The sequence below is a fragment of the Microcebus murinus genome, chromosome 4, assembly GCF_040939455.1.
Source record: "Microcebus murinus isolate Inina chromosome 4, M.murinus_Inina_mat1.0, whole genome shotgun sequence".
Taxonomy (NCBI): Eukaryota; Metazoa; Chordata; class Mammalia; order Primates; family Cheirogaleidae; genus Microcebus; species Microcebus murinus.
In genome coordinates, this window is record NC_134107.1 from 778,279 (window position 1) to 799,558 (window position 21,280).

General features: G+C 49.4%; 1 protein-coding gene across 4 annotated transcripts in view; it reads right to left on the reverse strand.

Moving 5' to 3' along the window:
- Window positions 1-3,252: 3,252 nt before the first annotated feature.
- The window catches only part of ADGRE3 (adhesion G protein-coupled receptor E3), a 33,366-nt gene continuing 15,338 nt past the window's right edge, over window positions 3,253-21,280 (reverse strand). For all 4 annotated transcript variants that reach the window (XM_076001456.1, XM_076001455.1, XM_076001453.1 and 1 more), the window contains 10 exons: window positions 19,113-19,232; window positions 14,854-15,038; window positions 12,352-12,519; window positions 10,622-10,819; window positions 9,427-9,662; window positions 8,546-8,612; window positions 8,233-8,324; window positions 6,931-7,099; window positions 6,017-6,124; window positions 3,253-3,461 (listed from right to left, as the gene is read on the reverse strand). In XM_076001456.1, coding sequence (XP_075857571.1) covers window positions 3,453-3,461; window positions 6,017-6,124; window positions 6,931-7,099; window positions 8,233-8,324; window positions 8,546-8,612; window positions 9,427-9,662; window positions 10,622-10,819; window positions 12,352-12,519; window positions 14,854-15,038; window positions 19,113-19,232 — 1,352 coding nt within the window. In that variant the 3' untranslated portion in view covers window positions 3,253-3,452. The remainder of the gene's footprint in view (window positions 3,462-6,016; window positions 6,125-6,930; window positions 7,100-8,232; window positions 8,325-8,545; window positions 8,613-9,426; window positions 9,663-10,621; window positions 10,820-12,351; window positions 12,520-14,853; window positions 15,039-19,112; window positions 19,233-21,280) is intronic.

Here is a 21,280-nt window from a genome sequence, read left to right on the forward strand (position 1 = left end):
CCGTGACTCTGTGAGGGTTGGGGTAATTTCCAATGCTATTTTTTTTTTTTTTTTTGAGACAGAGTCTCACTTTGTTGCCCAGGCTAGAGTGAGTGCCGTGGCGTCAGCCTCGCTCACAGCAGCCTCCAACTCCTGGGCTCAAGCGATCCTTCTGCTTCAGCCTCCCGAGTAGCTGGGACTACAGGCATGCGCCACCATGCCCGGCTAATTTTATATATATATATATTAGTTGGCCAATTAATTTCTTTGTATTTATAGTAGAGACGGGGTCTCGCTCTTGCTCAGGCTGGTTTCGAACTCCTGACCTCGAGCGATCTGCCTGCCTCGGCCTCCCAGAGTGCTAGGGTTACTCCAATGCTATTTTATTAGCTGGGGAAACTGAGGCCCGGAGGGGCCTCGTGGCTTGTCTGCTGTCATTTAGCGGATTCATGTCGCAGCTGGGATTCGGGCTCTGGCTTTGCCTCCAGTGGTTGGTCTCTTTGCGTAGCACCTGGCCTCTGAGGGGTGCAGGCTTGACTCATGGGGCGGGGTCCCTGACTCCGGGGTGCGGTGTGGTTGGAACGGGCGCCCTGGGCTGAGAGAAGAGACCAGGACCGAGTTCTGGGTCTGCTGCTCGTAATCCCGGTGGCTCTCCTGGGGCTTTGAGGACAGCGCAGGTGATCGGCGACGATCGCCAGGTGGCTAGCCGGGAAGGGTGGAAGGGTCCTGGGTCTGTTTCGAAGCTGCAGCCGATGGGACCTGCTGGAGGATTCGATGTGGGGTGGAGACAAAGAGAAGAGGAAACAATGACCGCAGGGTTTTCAGCCTAAGCCGCGGGAAAGAGGGAGGTGTCGTTCGCAGAGATGGGGAAGGAAACATGCTCACGAACACAACCCGTTGAAATATGGGTGGGTCGTGAACTTTTGCCAAAGTTCTTAGAACTTCTCAAGTAAGAAGCAAGTTGAGGGCCGGGCGCGGTGGCTCACACCTGTCATCCCGGCACTCTGGGAGGCCGAGGCGAGCGGATCGCTCGAGGTCAGGAGTTCGAAACCAGCCTGAGCAAGAGCGAGACCCCGTCTCTACTATAGATAGAAAGAAATTAATTGGCCAACTAATATATATAGAAAAAATTAGGCGGGCATGGTGGCGCATGCCTGTAGTCCCAGCTACTCGGGAGGCTGAGGCAGGAGGATCGCCTGAGCCCAGGAGTTTGAGGTTGCTGTGAGCTAGGCTGACGCCACGGCACTCACTCTAGCCTGGGCAACAAAGCGAGACTCTGTCTCAAGAAAAAAAAAAAAAAAAGAAGCAAGTTGAGAATGGAACCTTGTGTGTAGCAGGGGAGATCATACCCTGCCTATTTATTTTTTGAGACAGAGTCTCACTGTGTAGAGTACAGTGGCATGATCACAGCTCACGGCAACCTCAAACTCCTGGCCTCAAGTGATCCTCCTGCCTCAGGCTCCCGAGTAGCTGAGACTACAGGAGTGCTCCACCATGCCTGGCTAATTCTTCTATTTTATTTTAGAGACAGGGTCTTGCTACGTTGCTCAGGCTGGTCTTGAACTCCTGGCCTCAAGCGATCTTCCCGCCTCGGCCTCTCAGAGTGCTAGGATTACAGGTGTGAGCACCTCATCTTACATTTTTAGTGACTTTTTTTTTTTTTGAGACAGAGTCTCACTCTATTGCCCGGGCTAGAGTGAGTGCCGTGGCGTCAGCCTAGCTCACAGCAACCTCCAACTCCTGGGCTCAGGCAATCCTCCTGCCTCAGCCTCCCGAGTAGCTGGGACTACAGGCATGTGCTACCACGCCTGGCTAATTTTTTGTATATATATTTTTAGTTGGTCAATTAATTTCTTTCTATTTTTAGTAGAGACGGGGTCTCGCTCTTGCTCAGGCTGGTTTCGAACTCCTGACCTCGAGCAATTCGCCCACCTCGGCCTCCCAGAGTGCTGGGATGACAGGCGTGAGCCACCGCGCCCGGCCTTTAGTGACTTCTAATAGCCAGCAGCTGCCACCAGAGTCCGCCTGATCTGCCTGCCCCATGGCAGGTGGGAAATTCCAGGGGAAAAACACTTCCTGGAACAGACTTCAGCCAAAGCCTGGACTTGGTGCATGTGTACTCCAGCTGTCTCACCCCTCGGGAGAGAGGAGTCTGAGATCCATGTTCTACATGGGGGTTCCTGTTGGGATTAAGATCCGGTGTCTATAACAGCAGCCTGCTCAATAACACATCCTTAAAAAATTTTTTTTAAATTATTTTATTTTTTATTTATTAAAAAAAAATTTTTTTATTATCTCAAATTCTGTGGGTACAAATATTGTTAGGGTTACATATCTTGCCCCTGCCCTCCCTCCCCACCCCGCTATGCCAGAGCTTCAAGCGTGTCCAGCCCAATAAAAAATAGTGAATGTTTATGGCAGCATAATTCACTATTTTTTAATTTTTAACAATGGGGTCTTGCTCTGTTGCCCAGGCTGGAGTGCAGTGGCATCATCATAGCTCACTGCAGCCTGCAACTCCTGGGCTTAAGCGGTCCTCAGGCCTCAGTCTCCCAAGTAGCTGGGACTATAGGCATACGCCACCATGCCTGGCTAATTTGTTTCTATTTTTGGTAGAGACAGGGTCTCGCTCTTGCTCAGGCTGGTCTCGAACTCCTGAGCTCAAGTGATCCTCCCTCCTCTGCCTCCCAGAGTGCTGGGATTATAGGTGTGAGCCACCGCGCCTTCAATGTTCCATTAATAAGGAAAGGGTGGTGGTGGTGATGGCTGGTGAGTAGACAATCCACAGCATCTGCCATTGTTGCATGGGTTCTGGGTTGAGATTTTCCATAAGTGCAATCAGAATAAAGTTGCAAAGTTTTGTTTGTTTGTTTGTTTGTTTTTTTGGTAGCGATGGGGACTCTCCATGTTGCTCAGGCTGGTCTCAAACTCTTGGCCTCAAGCCATCCTCCCACCTCAGCCTCCCAAAGTGCTGGGATTACAGGTGTGGGCCACTGGACCAAGCTACAAAGCTTGGTGTTTAAAGTGTAAGACAGAATCATTTCACATGGTTGGTCGTGAGACTTAGCCTGCATAAGGAAGAAGGTAAAGCCAGTAGGAAGCCAGTGGTTTGAAGGAATGAATGAGTTTAAAGAGTAAGTTTTGGACAAATGAGACTAAGAACTTGAGAAAAGGGGCCTCCCCATTTATAAAAGGTCAAGGAACTATTTGCAATGGCCATGATTTGGGTATTCGGGGACAATCATTGGCTGGACACATCATAGCAAAGAGAAATCTGATTCAACACACATTTACTGAGAGCCTGCTATGCAGAGCAAACACTTCAGGAAGTAAAGGTTAAATATTTCCTCTCTAAGGATGATACGTGTAATGAGTTCCCTTGTCCTCAGCTTCGTTCTTCATGCTGCCAATGAGATCCACGGGTAATGACTTTTTCATACGAAGCTGAATGTTCTCATTTCAATATTTTCTCTTTACTTGTCCTGGAATAACATCCCCCCCCCCAAAAAAAAAGATGTTTAGATTAAAGGTAGTTGTAAGGATAAAATAAAACAAACAAACATCAGCAACACAGACAAAGAACATGAGTGAGTTAAAGCCAGTTCCAGCCAACAGGCAAGGATGGCTTGATCTCCTAGCATTTTATTAATAGACTCCTAGGGCAGGTGTACTCTTATTTAGCTTACAGGAAGAGGACTTCTCAAAAATGCAGGATGAAGAATTCTTCTTTTTGATAAATTTTCAGATATACTATAGACCAAGACCATAGTATAGAGTGCCATGGCATCAGCCTAGTTCACAGCAACCTCAAACTCCTGGGCTCAAGCGATCCTTCTGCCTCAGCCTCCCAAGTAGCTGGGACTACAGGCATGTACCACCATGTCCGGCTAATTTTTAAAAAATATATATATATTTTTAATTGTCCAGCTAATTTCTTTCTATTTGTGGTAGAGACAGAGTCTTGCTCTTGCTCAGGCTGGTCTCGAACTGAGCTCAAACGATCCACCCGCCTTGGCCTCTGGAGTGCTAGAATTATAGGTGTGAGCCACCACACCCAGCCTAATGTATTTCTTAAAGAGATATTCATAGTTTTTATTTTATATTTTCCTTTTTCAAAGACACACTCATCTCAAGAGTTATAAAATAAAATAACGAAGAAAATATTTACAAAATACAAAGTATGAAAAAATAGAAAAATATAACAAAAATAAATACAAAAGAAAAAAGAAGGGATGAGTCACAAAATTATGGAAAAAATGACAACAAAAGTTAAAATAAAAATCAACATAATAGGCCGGGCGTGGTGGCTCACGCCTGTAATCCTAGCACTTTGGGAGGCCGAGGCGGGCGGATTGCTCAAGGTCAGGAGTTCGAAACCAGCCTGAGCGAGACCCCGTCTCTACCAAAAATAGAAAGAAATTAATTGACCAACTAAAAATATATATACAAAAAATTAGCCAGGCATGGTGGCGTATGCCTGTAGTCCCAGCTACTCGGGAGGCTGAGGCAGTAGGATCGCTGAGCCCCGGAGATTGAGGTTGCTGTGAGCCAGGCTGATGCCACGGCACTCACTCTAGCCTGGGCAACAAAGTGAGACTCTGTCTCAAAAAAAAAAAAAAAAAATCAACATAATAAGAGATTTAAAAAGATAAAAAGGAAGAAAATAATAAAATGAAAAAAAAGAAAAAAAATCAAAAAAGAAAAAAAACCCAAAGATACACTCCCTTCCTTCCTTCCTTCCTTCCTTCCTTCCTTCCTTCCTTCCTTCCTTCCTTCCTTCCTTCCTTCCTTCCTTCCTTCCTTCCCTTCCCTCCCTTCCCCGTCTTTCTTTCTTTCTTTCTTTCTTTCTTTCTTTCTTTCTTTCTTTCTTTCTTTCTTTCTTTCTTTCTTTCTTCCTTCCTTCCTTCCTTCCTTCCTTCCTTCCTTCCTTCCTTCCTTCCTTCCTTCCTTCCTTCCTTCTTTCTTTCTTTTTCTTTCTTTCCTCTCTCTCTTCCTTCCTCCCTATTTTTTTTTTAAGAGATAGGATCTCACTATGTTGCCCAGGCTGGTCTTGAACTCCTGGGCTCAAGTGATCCTCCCACCTCAGCCTCCCAAAGTACTGGGATTACAGGCGTGAGCCACTGTGCCCAGACTTGAAACTAAAGACAGGTGTTTCTTTAGCGACCTCAATATTTCCGCTGCTGAGGAAAATCACATAGTATCTCAAGGAATGTTGAAGGTGATTTATCAGAAAATTCTCAATGTAGTTTAACTTAAAAAAACAACACATTCTCAGGGTCTTTGGTGGGTGGATGTGGTGGGGGTGCACGTGGGAGGTGTGGGACCGAGCCGCAGGAAGAGGTTCTACAGATTTAGAGCTTAGGAGCCCATCGTGGTGATCCAGGGATATATCTTCTTAGCAGCATATGCTATGGTTTCTCCAAAAGGAGGAATAGGGACACGCATGGGGAGAAGTCTCGCAGGGGGCTGGAAGCTCATTCTTCGGTGCACCGAGGTGGAGTTAGCTCAAAGGAAGAGCGGACGAGTACCAGCAGCCCAGTTCCAGAGGGCTCCTCTTCGTTCCTCAAGAGGACCGTTTTCTCTCCCAGGAAGGCCCACGGCTTCCCGCACCCCTCCTTCAGCAGTACGCAGAGCCGCTGGGGGGGAGCCCCAGCCCCTTCCACGGTGGGCAACGGCCTCCTCCCTGCAGGACGGCGGGCGGGGCGATCGGCCTGCCACGCCTGTGCTTGTAAGTCCCCCAGCGGGACGCGGCCTCAGATTGTGGCGGCGCTGGCCAGATGGTTTGGCCCTGCCTCCTGGCACACAGGCGCGGGCGCAGAAAGCAGCCGGGGCGCCGCGGGCAGGGGAGAGGCACCGAGACACTAGGTGCCGATTGCAAGAACGAGGAACCCAAGCCGGGTAATCAGGGCTCACACCCTCCAGGAAGGGGAGGCTGTATGTGACAAGGACAGGAAGTTCAGGGTGTCAACGGGTGCGCGTGTGCGTGTGCGTGTGTGTGTGTGTGTGTGTGTGTGGCACATCAGATTAAGTCTCTTACCTCACTGGGTTTTGAGTCAGGGCCGAACTTGCTGGAAAGCATCAGTGTCTCCGACTCAGATTTTGGTTTCACGATCTCTCCGAGCCACTTTTGGTATTGTTTCCGGACCTGCAACATCAGAGGAAGGGGAGAACAGTCAGTGAGAAGGGAAGAAGACAGCGACTTGTTACTAAAAGATCTTTTCCTGAAAAATGTAGCATATCTCATACAATGGAATATTATTCGTCCTTAAAAAGGAAGGAAATTTTTTTGTTTGTTTGTTTTGTTTTTGAGACAGAGTCTCATTCTGTTGCCCAGGCTAGAGTGTTGTGGCGTCAGCCTAGCTCACAGCAACCTCAAACTCCTGGGCTCAAGCGATCCTCCTGCCTCAGCCTCCCGAGCAGCTGGGACTACAGGCGTGCGCCACCATGCCCGGCTCATTTTTTCTATATATTAGTTGCTCAGTTAATTGGTTTCTATTTATAGTAGAGACGGGGTCTCGCTCTTGCTCAGGCTGGTTTCCAACTCCTGACCTCGAGCGATCCGCCCGCCTTGGCCTGAGCAAGAGCGAGACCCCGTCTTTACTATAAATAGAAAGAAATTAATTGGCCAACTAATATATATATAGAAATAATTAGCTGGGCATGGTGGCGCATGCCTGTAGTCCCAGCTACTCGGGAGGCTAAGGCAGGAGGATCGCTTGAGCCCAGGAGTTGGAGGTTGCTGTGAGCGAGGCTGATGCCACGGCACTCACTCTAGCCTGGGCAACAAAGCCAGACTCTGTCTCAAGAAAAAAAACAAAAAACAAAAATCCTGCCCTCAAGCAATCCTCCAGCCTCAGCCTCCCAGAGTGCTAGGGTGAGAGGTGTGAGCCACCGCGCCCGGCCCAGAGTTTTCTTAAGCTTAAAACAACAAAGAGAGAGGCCATTGTTTACCTGCTGGCTGAGGATGCAGTAGACCAGGAAAATGAAGAAACCCTGAAGGCTGTTGATGATGGTGAAGAGGTAGGCCATGGCGCGGGCGGCCGGGCCCACCTGCAGAACGCCCAGGCACCACGTGCAGCCCAGGATGAAGAGCTGAAATGTCGCTTTAAGTGTCAGCATCCTGGGAGGAGCCAGAGATGGTGCTGTCAAAAAGCTAATAATGGATATAGACACCCCTGTCCGTGTAGCGGCTAGAGCGAGGATTCTGAAGATCGACTACCCAGGTTTAAATTCAAGCCAGCACTAGGTAAGCGTGTGACCTTGCGGTAAATCACTTTACGTTCTTGTAGCTCAGTCCCCTCGTCTTGATCACAGTCTTATTGCAGGCAGTTGCTATACAGATTTTTTATTTTCGAGACAGGGTCTCACTCTGTTGCCCAGGCTAGAGTGCAGTGGCACTATTACAGCTCCCTGCAGCCTCGAACTCCTGGACTCAAGTGATCCTCCTGCCTTGGCCTCCTGAGTAGCTGGGACTACAGGTGCACACCACTATGCCTGGCTAATTTTAATTTTTTTTTTTTGTAGAGACAGAGCTCTCACTGTGTTGCCCAGGCTGGTCTTGAACTCCTGGCCTCAAGAGATCCTCCTGCCCCAGGCTCCCAAAGCACTGGGATTACAGGTGTGAGACACTGCCTCTGGAGCTGGTTATTTTTGGTAAAAAAAAAAAAAAAAAGTATGCATCCTGTGTTAGTATGGCAGAAACTGACAGTTTCCCGCCTTTCTTATCCTCTTTCTTTTAGTGTTAAGTCTCGTTCTCCTTTGAGATTTATCAGGGCATGTGGCCACCCAGTCAGAGACTACATTTCCCAGCCTCCCTTGCAGCTAGGTGCCATCATGTGACCAAGGGCAGCCAATGGGCTATGAGCAAATGTGGAATGTGCCACTTCTATGTCACCCCCTTCCTAGGGGATGACGGAGCAACGAAACAGAAAGAACCTGGGTCCCTGGGTCACTTTGTGGAGCAGAGCTTCTCCACTAGCCCCGGACTGCTCACCTGCTGGACGGTGGCATGAGAGTGAAATAAACTTCCATTACCTCCTTCTTTCTTTGGGACCTTTTTGTCACAGCAGCTCAGCCTGCATTGTAGCAAATGCAGGTTGTCATGAACTGTGACAATGGAAGATGGCCCTGGCCTTGCTAGTCCCTGGAGCGTGGTTGTGGGGTAGACACGTGTGTGTGTGTGCGGGGGGGGGGGGGGACGAGAGGGGCGGGTAGAAGAACAGGGCGTGGGAAACACCAGCTGTCACACCCTACCTTGTGTTCTGGATGGTTGACACTTCGCTGTTGAGGGAGGAAAGTTTCCGTTTCAAAATCCAAAGGACCGAGAGGAAAAATGCTAAGTTCACCTGCAGGAACAACACGGGCAGCGTGGGGCGCAAGTTGCAATGGCGTGCAGTGTCCCCTTTAGGTTGCACGCAAAAGCTCTCCCTCCCTGCACGGGGGTGGGACTGGCAGCAGGTGGACACGTCAAATCACGCGACACAGGACACGCACGCCCCGTCCTATCTTGTACCCGGCACTTCCCGAGGCTCTTCCTGGGCTAGGGACGCCGGAGGCTCATACTCACACAGAAAACGGCACAGACCGGGCCGAGGAAAGCCCAGATGAATCCCTGATCCAGGCTGAGCCAGCAGCTGGGAACAATTGGAAAAGGGACACAAGGAGAGGTCAGAGGAAGCACACGAACATGAAGTGGCGCTTTTTTCACTGTCAGAAAATCCTTCCAACTCCTCCTGAAAGTCAGCTGACTACGAACGCGGCTTTGATTTCTCACTGTCGTGTGCCAGCGTTATGTTAAACATTTTGATTTTGAGACAGGGTCTAGCTCTGCCAACCTGGGCTAGAGTGCTGGGGCGGCATGATGGATCACTATGACCTCCAACTGCTGGGCTCAAGCGATCCTCCTGCCTCAGCCTCCTGAGGAACTGGGACTACAGGTGTGCACCGCTGTGCCCGGCTAATGTTTTTCTATTATTAGTAGAGATGGGTCTCGCTGTGGCCCAGGCTGGTCTCGAACTCCTGCTCTCAAGCGATCCTCCCAGGCATGCCTGGGATTACAGGCATGAGCCACCGTGCCCGGCGTACGTTAAAAAATTTAAGAGCACAGTCCCGTTGAGTTTGCACACCAGGATTGTGAGGTCAGGACAATGGGCACAACTGTTCCTCTCATTTCACTAATAAGGGGACTGAGGCTTGAGAATTCGAAGTTCCAAATTGCGGGAAGGATGAAGCTGGGACCTAACCCCCAAAACTCCCTCCTTCCAGAATCTTCCGAGCTCTCACCGCCGTCTTATCCATCCTCACTGGGAGAGAGGTGAGAGTTGCTGTAAAGGGGGACGCAGAGTGCACTAGGCATGTGTACCCCTCCTCTTCAAGAATGCTGCCCCCCTCCCAAAATAAACCTTTCTTAGGAAACCGTCCACTGCACAGGGCGAGAGTCCAGCTCACCGATCAGGGGTCCCATAAAGGTGAGGGTGGGATGCTGCAGAGATGGCCACGATCACAGCGGGGACCCCGTAGCCCACGGGGAACATGAGCCACTTCATGAGTCTGTTCGTGCCGGAGTAGTTGGCGACGGTCAGGTTGCGCGCGGCGAGGCACAGGTGCAGGCCCTCCAGCAGCATCCAGGCGAAGGCGGCCAGGTAGAGGTAGTGCAGGGCGCCGGCGACGAGGGCACACAGCGCCTGGGAGGAGCAAGGTCACCAGAAAGGGTTGTCAGGGCAGAGTGTGGCCCTGGGAACTCTCCTTGGCATTGCCATTGGGTTCTGAGCACCGGACGTTAGAGCAATGGCACTGATTTCTGTTTGCTTTCTTATTTATTGTTTCTAGAGACAGGGTCACCCAGGCCGAACACAGTGCTGGGATCACAGCTCACTGCAGCCTTGAACTCCTGGGTTCAGGCGATCCTCCTGCCTCAGCCTCCCGAGTAGCTGGGACTACAGGTGCGCACCACCACACCTGGTTAATTTTTCTATTTTTAGTAGAGGCGGGGTCTCGCTACGTTGCTCAGGCTGGTCTGGAACTCTTGGCCTCAAATGATCCTCCCCCCTTGGCCTCCCAGAGTGCGGGGATTACAGGCGTGAGCTACCGCACCTGGCCTTGTCCTTTTTTTTTTTTTAAAGGTTGAATAGTATTCTAGGACATAAATCTATAAAGGCGTTTTTTTTCTCCTCTGTACCAGGAAGGATCGATGAAGACAACTTTAGATTCGTAAAAGTCTGGAGCCTGCACCAGAGGAATCTACAAACAGACTTTACTAACAAGCCTTTGTCTATGATTTTTTTCCCATTCCTTTCCCACTTGTCTTCCCACAGTTTGCTACCTCTAGAGACCCCAGATCCCTTTTCCTTTGTCTTGTCACTTCTCCAAAAACGTATTGTTCTTTGTGGAAGACGCCTGTGCTCTGAACTACCTCTTTGAGAATTGCTCATTTCCTGACTATCTCCCATGCACGTAGGAAGTATGCACCCCCCGTGTTAACAAACTTATGTTTGCCTTTCTCTTGATAATCGCTCCTTTGTTTCGGGGGTCCCAGCGCGGAACTCAGAAAGGTAGAAGAAAGATTATGTCTTCCTCCTCTACAGCCCACGAGGTGGCATCCCCGGGGAAGGGAGGGAGTCCTCGGGAACACCACCGCCAGTACCTGGGGCTCCGTCCGGTCGATGGCCGTGAGGAAGAGGAGGTGGGCCAGGAAGAGGCAGAGCGAGAGCTGCAGGTGCAGGGAGGTGCTGGTGTTCTGGATGGCTCTGCACAGCAGGAAGGTGAGGGCCGCCAGCAGGAGGCACAGCAGCGAGAGGCCCAGCCCCACGTAGGTGATCACGGCCAGCACGGGGTCCTCCTCCTGCCACCCAGGAAAGCAGAGGTCACGGTCATACCCTCCTGCCCTCACACCGTGGTTCTCCTCCTTGGCCTGGGGCACCTACACACAGGCGCCGAGCCCCGGAATAGTGTGGGAAGCGTCTGCCGGGCTGTCCTTTCGGTTTGTCTGTTTTCAGCTTTATTGACGCATGTTTGTTTGTTTTTTTTGAGACAGTCTCAATTTGTTGCCCAGGCTAGAGTGAGTGCCGTGGCGTCAGCCTCGCTCACAGCAACCTCAATCTCCTGGGCTCAAGCGATCCTCCTGCCTCAGCCTCCCGAGTAGCTGGGACTACAGGCATGCACCACCATGCCCAGCTAATTTTTTCTATATATATTAGTTGGCCAATTAATTTCTTTCTATTTTTTTAGTAGAGACGGGGTCTCGCTCAGGCTGGTTTCGAACCCCCGACCTTGAGCAATCCACCCGCCTCGGCCTCCCAGAGTGCTAGGATTACAGGCGTGAGCCACTGCGCCCGGCCTGATGCATGTTTAATATACAAAAAATTGCACATATTTAGTGGATACATTTTTTTTTTTTTTTGAGACAGGATGTCACTCTGTTGCCTGGGCAAGAGCGCGGTGGCGTCAGCCTGGCTCACTGCAACTTCAAACTCCTGAGCTCAAGCGATCCTCCACTCAGTCTCCCAAGGAGCCAGGACTACAGGTGCACGCCACCGTGCCTGGCTAAGTTTTTGTAGGGGTGGGGTCTTGCCATTGCCCATCCTGGTCTGGAACTCCTGGCCTCAAGAGATCCTCCTGCCTTGGGCTTCCAAAGTGCCGGGATTACAGACGTGAGCCACTGCACCCAGCCTAATGTACACATTTCGATGAATTTGGACACCACTATAGGTCAGGTAGCGGAACAGGTTACCCCCCAAGAAAGTAGAATGGCAGTCAGCGGGGACACGGGAGAGGGGAGAGAAGGAACAGGGAATTGTTGTTCAAGGGGTAGAGAGTTTCGGTTTTGCAAGATGGAAAGAGTTCTGGAGGTTGGTCGCGTGACAACGTGAATGTCTTTAACGCTGCTGAACTTAACACTTAAAAACGGCAATGTCGGTAAATTTTATGTTATGTGTATTTTGCTACAAGTTTTTTTTTTTTCTTTGTTGAGACAGAGTCTCGCTTTGTTGCCCAGGCTAGAGTGAGTGCCGTGGCGTCAGCCTAGCTCACAGCAACCTCCAACTCCTGGGCTCAGGCGATCCTCCTGCCTCAGCCTCCCCAATAGCTGGGACTACAGGCATGCGCCACCACACCCGGCTAATTTTTTCTATATATATTAGTTGGCCAATTAATTTCTTTCTATTTATAGTAGAGACGGGGTCTCGCTCTCACTCAGGCTGGTCTCGAACTCCTGACCTTGAGAGATCCTCCCGCCTCGGCCTCCCAGAGTGCTGGGATGACAGGCGTGAGCCACTGCGCCCGGCCTTCAGTTTCTTTATAGCACTCACTCATCACCACCTCGTAGGGGCTCAGAGAGCTTTCGCTGGATGGAGGAGTGAAACATTCGCAGCATACCTGGGCGGTGAAGGCCATGAGCACGGCGAAACTGGACAGGTGGCCGCAGTCGCACACGGTGTGACTTCCGTTCATGTGTTTCAGGAAACAGCCGTCCCTGGACCAGTGGCCGCCCTGCTCTGTGCCCTCCCAGTAGACGCAGAAGGCCTTCTTATTGCCTGGATCCATCTAGAAACACAACAGGCTCATCATCCATCGTCATCATCTTTTTTTTTTTTTTTTTTCATAGAACACATTTTTTTTTCATTTCAAGAAAATATGAAAGTATGAACATTTTATATCTTTGCCTCTTCCTAGCAGGGGCTAGAGGCATGCCCTTCCCCTCCACACTGCTCACCACATCCCTGAGACGTGGGTCTGCCCTCCCCAAGCCCCGAGGCCCTGGCGAACACCACCACCACCCTCTGAGCACCGCAGTGCTAATCAGTCAGTACCAGTTTGATGGTGAGCACATGTGGAGCCCATTCTTCCCATCTTGTGCCACAAAGTGATCTACAGAATAAATGCAACCCCCATCAAAGTACCGCCATCATTCTTTACAGATCCAGAAAAAAATAATTCTTCACTTTGTACGGAATCAGAAAAAAAAAAACTCGTACAGCCAAAGCAACCTTAAGTGAAAAGAACACACACTGGGAGGCATCGGTCTTCCTGACTTCGAGCTGTACTATAAAGCAATAATAATTAAATCAGTGCGGTACTGGCACAAGAACAGAAGCATCGATCTTTGGAACGGGACTGAGATTCCAGAGATGAAACCATATGCAGATTAGGTTACTGCCTATGGTAACCTAATCCTTGATAAAGCAGGCAAAAATAAACATTGGGGAAAAGAATCTCTCCTCAATAAATGGTGCTGGCGAAAGCGGACAGCTCCATGCAGAAGAATGAGTCAGAATCCCTACCTCTCGCTTCTCATAGAACACGTTTTTATTGAGCACCTACTACGTACACCCTCAGACTCTGTCTCTGGTGCTGGCGATACAACAGAAGACAAAACAGACAAAAATCCCTGAACTCACAGAGCTCCTGGAGCTCGCGGTCTCTCTACTTCCTCAGCAGGAACAACTTTGGCTGTCGGTCGGTCGGTCGCCTCTGCCAGGGCGCCAAGTGCCGGGGCACCGGGGTGAGGGGCGACTCAAGCGGTTTCTATTCCTAGTGACTGCCAGGATCCCTGACCCACAACCGCTGCTTCCTTGGGATTGTCCACGTTGTAAAATAAAGCCAGTGCTCTCTGGAAGCCAGAGTTTCGTGAGATTTCACTGGGTTCAGGACCTTGCCCTGGATTATGAGAGCCAGAAGGAAAACAAAACAAAAAACCCAACCAAGGGAGTCTGGGGCTCCTGCAAGGTTTTCTCTAAAACTCTCTCTAAACCGAATTTCCCTGGTCCCTTCTCATCAATTCTGTTCCCTGACACCTTATCACAACACAGTACTTGCTCACGAGATGAGAGGCGTGGTGTACAGGAAAGAAACGTCACTCCAACAGAGGACAAAATTAGCCTTTAATCTCTTCTCTGTGTCTCACGGGCTTTCAGAGCATGGCTTCTTGGGGCCAAGAGGTGGGTCGGATGCTCTGTGGTTTGGGGCCTCTGTCCCCTTTGATGACTTCCAGACTTCTTGCCCTGTTCCTCCCTACCTCCTAGTGCATTAGAGGGTACCTAGATTTTATGTACCAGATATGGAAAAAACTACATTTTCCTACCTTTCCCCTTTAACTTTTTTTTTTTTTGTTGTTGAGACAGAGTGTCTCTTTGTTGCTCGGGCTAGAGTGCAGAGGCATCAGCCTCGCTCACAGCACCCTCAGATCCTCCTGCCTCAGCCTCCCGAGTAGCTGGGACTACAGGTGCATGCCATGACGCCCGGCTAATTTTTTCTTTTTTTTGAGACAGAGTCTCACTTTGTTGCCCGGGCTAGAGTGAGTGCCGTGGCGTCAGCCTCGCTCACAGCAACCTCCAACTCCTGGGCTCAAGCCATCCTCCTGCCTCAACCTCCAGAGTGGCTGGAACTACAGGCATGCGCCACCATGCCTGGCTAATTTTTTCTATATATATTAGTTGGCCAATTAATTTCTTTCTATTTATAGTAGAGACGGAGTCTCGCTGTTGCTCAGGCTGGTTTCGAACTCCTGACCTCGAGCAATCCGCCCGCCTTGGCCTCCCAGAGTGCTAGGATTACAGGCGTGAGCCACTTATTTTTCTATTTTTAGTAGAGACGGGGTCTCACTCTTGCTCAGGGTGGCCTTGAACTTCTGAACTCAAGCTATCCTTCCACCTCGGCCTCCCAGAGTGCTAGGATTACAGGCGCGAGCCACCGCCCCTGGCCTGTCTTCAAGATCTTGATTCAGACTGGCCACATTTCAAACGCCAAGAGCCACAGGTGCTCCTGGCTGCCCCACGGCAGCGCGCCGGCCCGGAACCACTGACGGGGACCATGTCACACACACACGGTTTGGTCCGCCGCCACGAAACCTCGTGAGCTCAAATCACAGCCGTGACCCACCTTCACATGCTGAAACGTCAGGGTCACAAACTTGGAGAGAGACGTGTTCCTCTTGGGTCCGATAGCAGCGCTCACCACCCGGGAGTTCAGGTAAACGCGACGTTTCTCGCCCGTCTCCTCGAAAAACGATGCGTTTATGATGTTTCCAAGAGAAGAGTAGGAAATAAAGGCTACTGCACTGGGCCCTGAGGAGACAGAGAAGTGGAGCCTTTAAAAGTGCCATCACAGCCGAGCACATCAGTGCACACCTGTAGTCCCAGCGACCGGGAAGGCTGAGCCAAGGGAGCCGCTTGAGGCCGGGAGTTCAAGGCCAGCCTGGGTAACATAGTGAGACTGCATCTCTAAAAACAATTCAAAAACTCTTTTTCATATATTTGTTGGCCATTAGTCTATCTTCTTTTTGAAAAGACTCTATTCATGTCTTTTGTCCACTTTTTTATGGGGTTGATTCTTTTTTTTTCTTTTTCTTTTTTCTTTTATTTATTTATTTATTTATTTATTTATTATTTCACCATATTATGGGGGTACAGATTTTAAGGTTTCAATAAATGCCCATTTCCCCCCCTCCCCCCACAAGTCTGAGTCTCCAGCATGACCATCCCCCAGATGGTGCACATCTCACTCATTATGTATGTATATACCCGCCCCCTTCCCCCCTCCCACCTGCTCAATACCCTATTACTGTAGTACCTATGTGACCACTTAGGTGCTGTTCAGTTAATACCAATTTGCTGGTGAGTATACGTGGTGCTTGTTTTTCCATTCTTGGGAAACTTCACTTAATAGTATGGGTTCCAGCTCTAACCAGGAAAATATAAGATGTGCTATATCACCGTTGTTTCTTAGAGCTGAATAGTACTCCATGGTGTACACATACCACATTTTATTAATCCATTCTTGGATTGATGGGCACTTGGGCTGTTTCCACAGCCTTGCGATTATGAATTGTGCTGCTGTAAACATTCAAGTGCAGGTGTCTTTTTTGTAGAGTGTCATTGGATGATTCTTTTTTTTCTTGCTGACTTGTTTGAGTTCTTTATAGATTCTGGGCATCAGCCCTTTATCGGATGCATGGCATGCAAATATTCTGTGCCGTTCTGCAGGTTGTCTATTCACTCTATGGATTGTTTCCTTGGCTGTGCAGAATCTTTCACCCGCACGATGTCGCATCATTCGGTCCGAGAGGGGCCCGAGAATTTTAATTTCCAGCCTGCTCCTAGGTGACCATGCTGCTGCTGGTTGGGGTACCTCCCTCTCAGAGCCACTGGTTTGAAAGGTTCTGGTTTCCTGACGCCAATGACAATATCAATAGGATAGGTTACCTCTGCCTCGAGGGAACCCTTGATTCAAGGCACGGCCAGAGTCCTTAGAAGGGCAGGAAGCTGGGACTTCACTGCGTCTACAGAACGCGCTTCACGATTGCGATGCGTTGCGCCTACTCGCTAATAAATGTTTGTTTAATAAATTACCGGTACCTTGGAGAGTGTGGTGTGAAACTTCCTTTTTTCTTCTTTTTCAGACAGAGTCTCCTTCTGTGGCCCATGCATGGAGACTTCCTTTTGTTGTGGTCTGGCTCAGGGGTAGGAGGATGTGGCCAATTCTCCCCCCCACCCCCCGCCCGCCCCAAGCCCCCACTTCTGACCACTGATGGCTACAACTGTCAATCAAAAAATAGAACTAGGCCGGGCGCGGCGGCTCACGGCTGTGATCCCAGCACTCTGGGAGGCCGAGGCGGGAGGATCGCTTGAGCTCAGGAGTTTGAGACCAGCCTGAGCAAGAGCGAGACCCCCGTCTCTACTAAAAAAATAGAAAAGTTAGCCAGGCATGGTGGCACATGCCGTAGTCCCAGCTACTCATGAGGCTGAGGCAGGAGGATCATTTGAATCTAGGAGTTGGAGACTGCAGAGAGCTATGATGATGCTACTGCACTCTAGACCAGGTGGGACAACGAGGCCCTGTCTCAAAAAAAAAAAAAAAAAAGAAAAGAAAAGAAAAGAAAAGAAACAAAACAAGAGAAAAAGAAACAAAAGAAAAAAAGAAAAAAAACCCAAAACTAAATAGGTCGTTTTACCACTTCAGAACATAAGCCCTGCCATTATCACTTTCCTGCTCTCATCTCTCCTTTTTCTCTTTTTCACTTTATTTTAGCCCCACTGGCCTTTTTGCTGTTCCTTGAATATGCCAAGCATGTTCCTGCCTCAGGGCCTTTGCACTGGCTGTTCTTGCTACCTTAAACCTGTACTCTTTCCCCAGACATTAGAGCTGCATGGTTGGTTCCTGGCATTCTTTTTTTTTTTTCTTTTTTCTTTTTTTTTAGGAGACAGGGTCTGGCTCTGTCTCCCTGGCTAGAGTGCCGTGGCGTCAGCCTAGCTCACAGCAACCTCAAACTCCTGGGCTCAAGCGATCCTCCTGCCTCAGCCTCCCGAGTAGCTGGGACTACAGGCATGCACCACCACGATAATTTTTTTCTACTTTTATTAGAGACAGGGCTCTCACTCTTGCTCAGGCTGGTCTCAAACTCCTGACCTCAAGTGATCCTCTTGCCTCAGCCTCCCAGAGTGCTGGGATTACAGGTGTGAGCCACTGCACCCGGCCAGTGATGGTTCATTCTAATGTGTCAACTTGGCTGGGCCGTGGTCACCAGATATGTGGTCAAACACCAGTCTGGATGTTGCTGTGGAGGTATTTTTTAGATGAGATTAACATTCTAGTCAGTAGATTCTGAGTAATGCAAGTTGCCCTCGATAAGGTGGACAAGTCTCATTGAATCTGTTGAAGGCCTTAAAGAGAAAACAGATTGTGGTTTCTTGAGGAAGAGAGAATTCTTTTTTTTTTTTTTTTTTCTAAGACAGAGTCTCACACTCTGTTGACCCGAGCTAGAGTGCTGTGGCGTCAGCCTAGCTCACAGCAACCTCAAACTCCTGGGCTCAAGCGATCCTCCTGCCTCAGCCTCCCGAGTAGCCGGGACCACAGGCATGTGCCACCATGCCCGGCTAATTTTTGTATATATTTTTACTTGGCCGATTAATTTGTTTCCATTTTTAGTAGAGACTGGGTCTTGCTCTTGCTCAGGCTGGTTTCAAACTCCTGACCTCGAGGGATCCTCCCGCCTCGGCCTCCCAGAGTGCTGGGATGACAGGCGTGAGCCACCGCGCCCGGCCTGAGGAAGAGGGGATTCCGACTCCAGGCTATCTCTGGATTCAAGCTTTGACATCAACTCTCTTTGCTGGGTGTCCAGCCTGCCTGCCTACCCTGCAGATTTGGACTTGCCAGTCTCCGTCATCACATGAGCCAATTCCTTAAAATATCTCTCTCTCTTCCCCACCCCCCACCCTATTGGTTTCATGTATCTAGAGCCGGGGTCCCCAACCTATGGTGAACTGTAAAATTATTTCATTATCTATGACAATGTAATAATAATAGAAACAAAGTGCACAATAAATGTAATGTGCTTGGATCATCCTGAAACCATCCCTGACTCCCTGGGCTGTGAAAAAATTGTCTTCTATGAAAATGGTCCCTGGTGCCAAAAAGGTTTGGGACTGCCCCTAGAGAGCCCGGATGAATATTCCCCCGATGCTTCCTAGGATGACCTCCCAGATAAATTCCTTACACCTGTGCCAGCGTCTGCTTCCGGGTGAACCCAAAGGGAGACACCCACAAACCGCAAAGAAGTCTCTTCCATGCTGAAGAACAGAAATTCTCCACTTTGGGAGGATGTCTTTTGTTTTTTTTAAAGGACAAAACTAGGCCAGGTGCGGTGGCTCACGCCTGTAATCCTAGCACTCTGGGAGGCCGAGGCGGGAGGATCGCTTGAGGTCAGGAGACCAAAACCAGCCTGAGCAAGAGCGAGACCCTGTCTCTACTAAAAATAAAAATAAATTAATTGGCCAACTAAAAATATATAGAAAAAATTAGCCAGGCGTGGTGGCGCATGCCTGTAATGCCTGTAGTCCCAGCTACTCGGGAGGCTGAGGCAGGAGGATCGCTTGAGCCCAGGAGTTTGAGGTTGCCGTGAGCTAGGCTGATGCCGCGGTAACAGAGCGAGACTCTATCTCAAAAACAAACAAAAAAAACAAAAAAAAAAACTACAACAACGGAAAAACCTGACTTAAAAAAAAAAAAAAGGACAAAACTCACAGGACACAGTCTGAGGGTGACAGACACGTTAGGGAGGAGCCTACTGGGCATGTGTCCCCACGGCTCACACAGTGATACTGCTCTGTGTGAAAGATCCTGAAGGCAACTGTCACATGTACCTTGCATGCTTCCCTGGACAATGTCATGGCAGTGGATGTCCAGGGAGTTCATCTGGGCCTCCAAGCTGAATGTCTTCTTTTCTTCAGGGCAATTGTCTGTGACCACTCGAGTTTCGATGGCTGGGAAGAAAAGCAACGGGCAGGCTTAGTGATGTTATAAGTGGTTTTAAAAATGTGCACAGTAGCCGGGCATGGTGGCGCACACCTGCAGTCCTAGCTACTCGGGAGGCTGAGGCAGGAGGATCGCTTGAGCCCAGGAGTTCCAGTCCAGCCTGGGCAACACAGTGAGACCTCGTCTCCGCAAAAAGTGGTAATAGCGACGTGAACATCTCACATTACTGAATGTCTAGGATGTGCCAGACACTACGCTAAGACTCTTATACATGTCGTTTATTTTTTTATTTTTTGAGACTGAGTCTCACTCTGTTGCCCAGGCTAGAGTGAGTGCCGTGGCGTCAGCCTAGCTCACAGCAACCTCAGACTCCTGGGCTCAAGCGATCCTCCTGCCTCAGCCTCCCGAGCAGCTGGGACTACAGGCATGTGCCACCACGCCCGGCTAATTTTTTCTATATGTATTAGTTGGCAAATTAATTTCTTTCTATTTATAGTAGAGACGGGGTCTCGCTCTTGCTCAGGCTGGTTTCGAACTCCTGACCTCGAGCAATCCGCCCGCCTCGGCCTCCCAGAGTGCTAGGATTACAGGCGTGAGCCGCGGCGCCCGGCCCTGGTTAGTGTTTGGATGGGAGACTTTTGACAAGGAACAACTGGTTAAATGAGTGATGACGTCGCCCCGTAACAGGAACCATGCTTCCAATCAAAATGAAGTCATGAAAGGATTGTGATCAAGAAACAAGCTCATGGAATCAAAGGTAGCCATGTGAGGCGACGGGTGTGCTGGCTTGATTGAGGCAATCATTCTGCGGCACACGCACATGAAGTCGTCACGTTGCACACCTAAATGTATACGATTTTATTTGCCAGCTTCCTCTCAACAAAGCTGGAAAACAAGAAGAAGGAAGCTCGTGAAAATATTTAGCTTAAAAAGCAGATGGTGGCCGGGCGCGGCGGCTCACGCCTGTCATCCCAGCACTCTGGGAGGCCGAGGCGGGAGGATCCCTCGAGGTCAGGAGTTCGAAACCAGCCTGAGCAAGAACGAGACCCCATCTCTACTATAAATAGAAGGAAATTAATTGGCCAACTAATATATAGAGAAAAAATTAGCCGGCCATGGTGGCGCATGCCTGTAGTCCCGGCTACTCGGGAGGCTGAGGCAGGAGGATAGCTTGAGCCCAGGAGATTGAGGTTGCTGTGAGCTAGGCTGACGCCACGGCACTCACTCTAGCCTGGGTGACAAAGAGAGACTCTGTCTCAAAAAAAAAAAAAAAAAAAAAAGCAGATGGCACAAGACTGGAAATTGTCCAACTGGTTGATGGGTGTAGCAGGGTTCTTACTGTCTCTTTTGGTGCATGTTAGAAGGGTTAAGAAAAAGCAAATAACAAAATAGCACATCAAGAATGATGCTATTTTAATAATATTTTATAATACTACAGACAAGAGGGATAGACTAATCATAAATATAGCAATCGCCACCTTAGTTCTAACTGCATTACATACACTATTATCATTCCCATTTTACAGATGTGGAAACTGAGGCCCAGTGAGGAGAAAGCGCTGGTCCCAGATCAAACAATTAGGACTTGGCAGAATCAACACAGCTGAGTGATGCAGAATCTGAACAATGGTTTCATTTTGAACTAAAGTGTCCGGGTTCCAGTTTCCCGAGAAGGTTAGGAATTGAATTTTCAAAAAAAACAAACAAATACGCTTCTTTTAAGTTAAAATTCCAGACCTGGGATTAGAAGCCACTGGCAATCTTTTTAGTAAACAGCTTTACCGGGGTGTACACACCAAAGTGTACGACGTAGTGAGTTTTGCTGGGTGCATACACCAGTGAAACCAACACCACGATCAAGGTAGGGAACATTTCCCCCGATAATTTCCCCCCCCAAATTTCTCATGCCTCTTTGTCATCTCTCCCTCCTTCCCTTCCTTGTCACCATAGATACGTTTGCATTTTCTGGGGTTTTATATAAATGGACTCATGCAGTGCGTTTTTCTTTTTTCTTTTTTTTTTCTAATTGCTTAACCCAGACCCCGACGGGTATCTG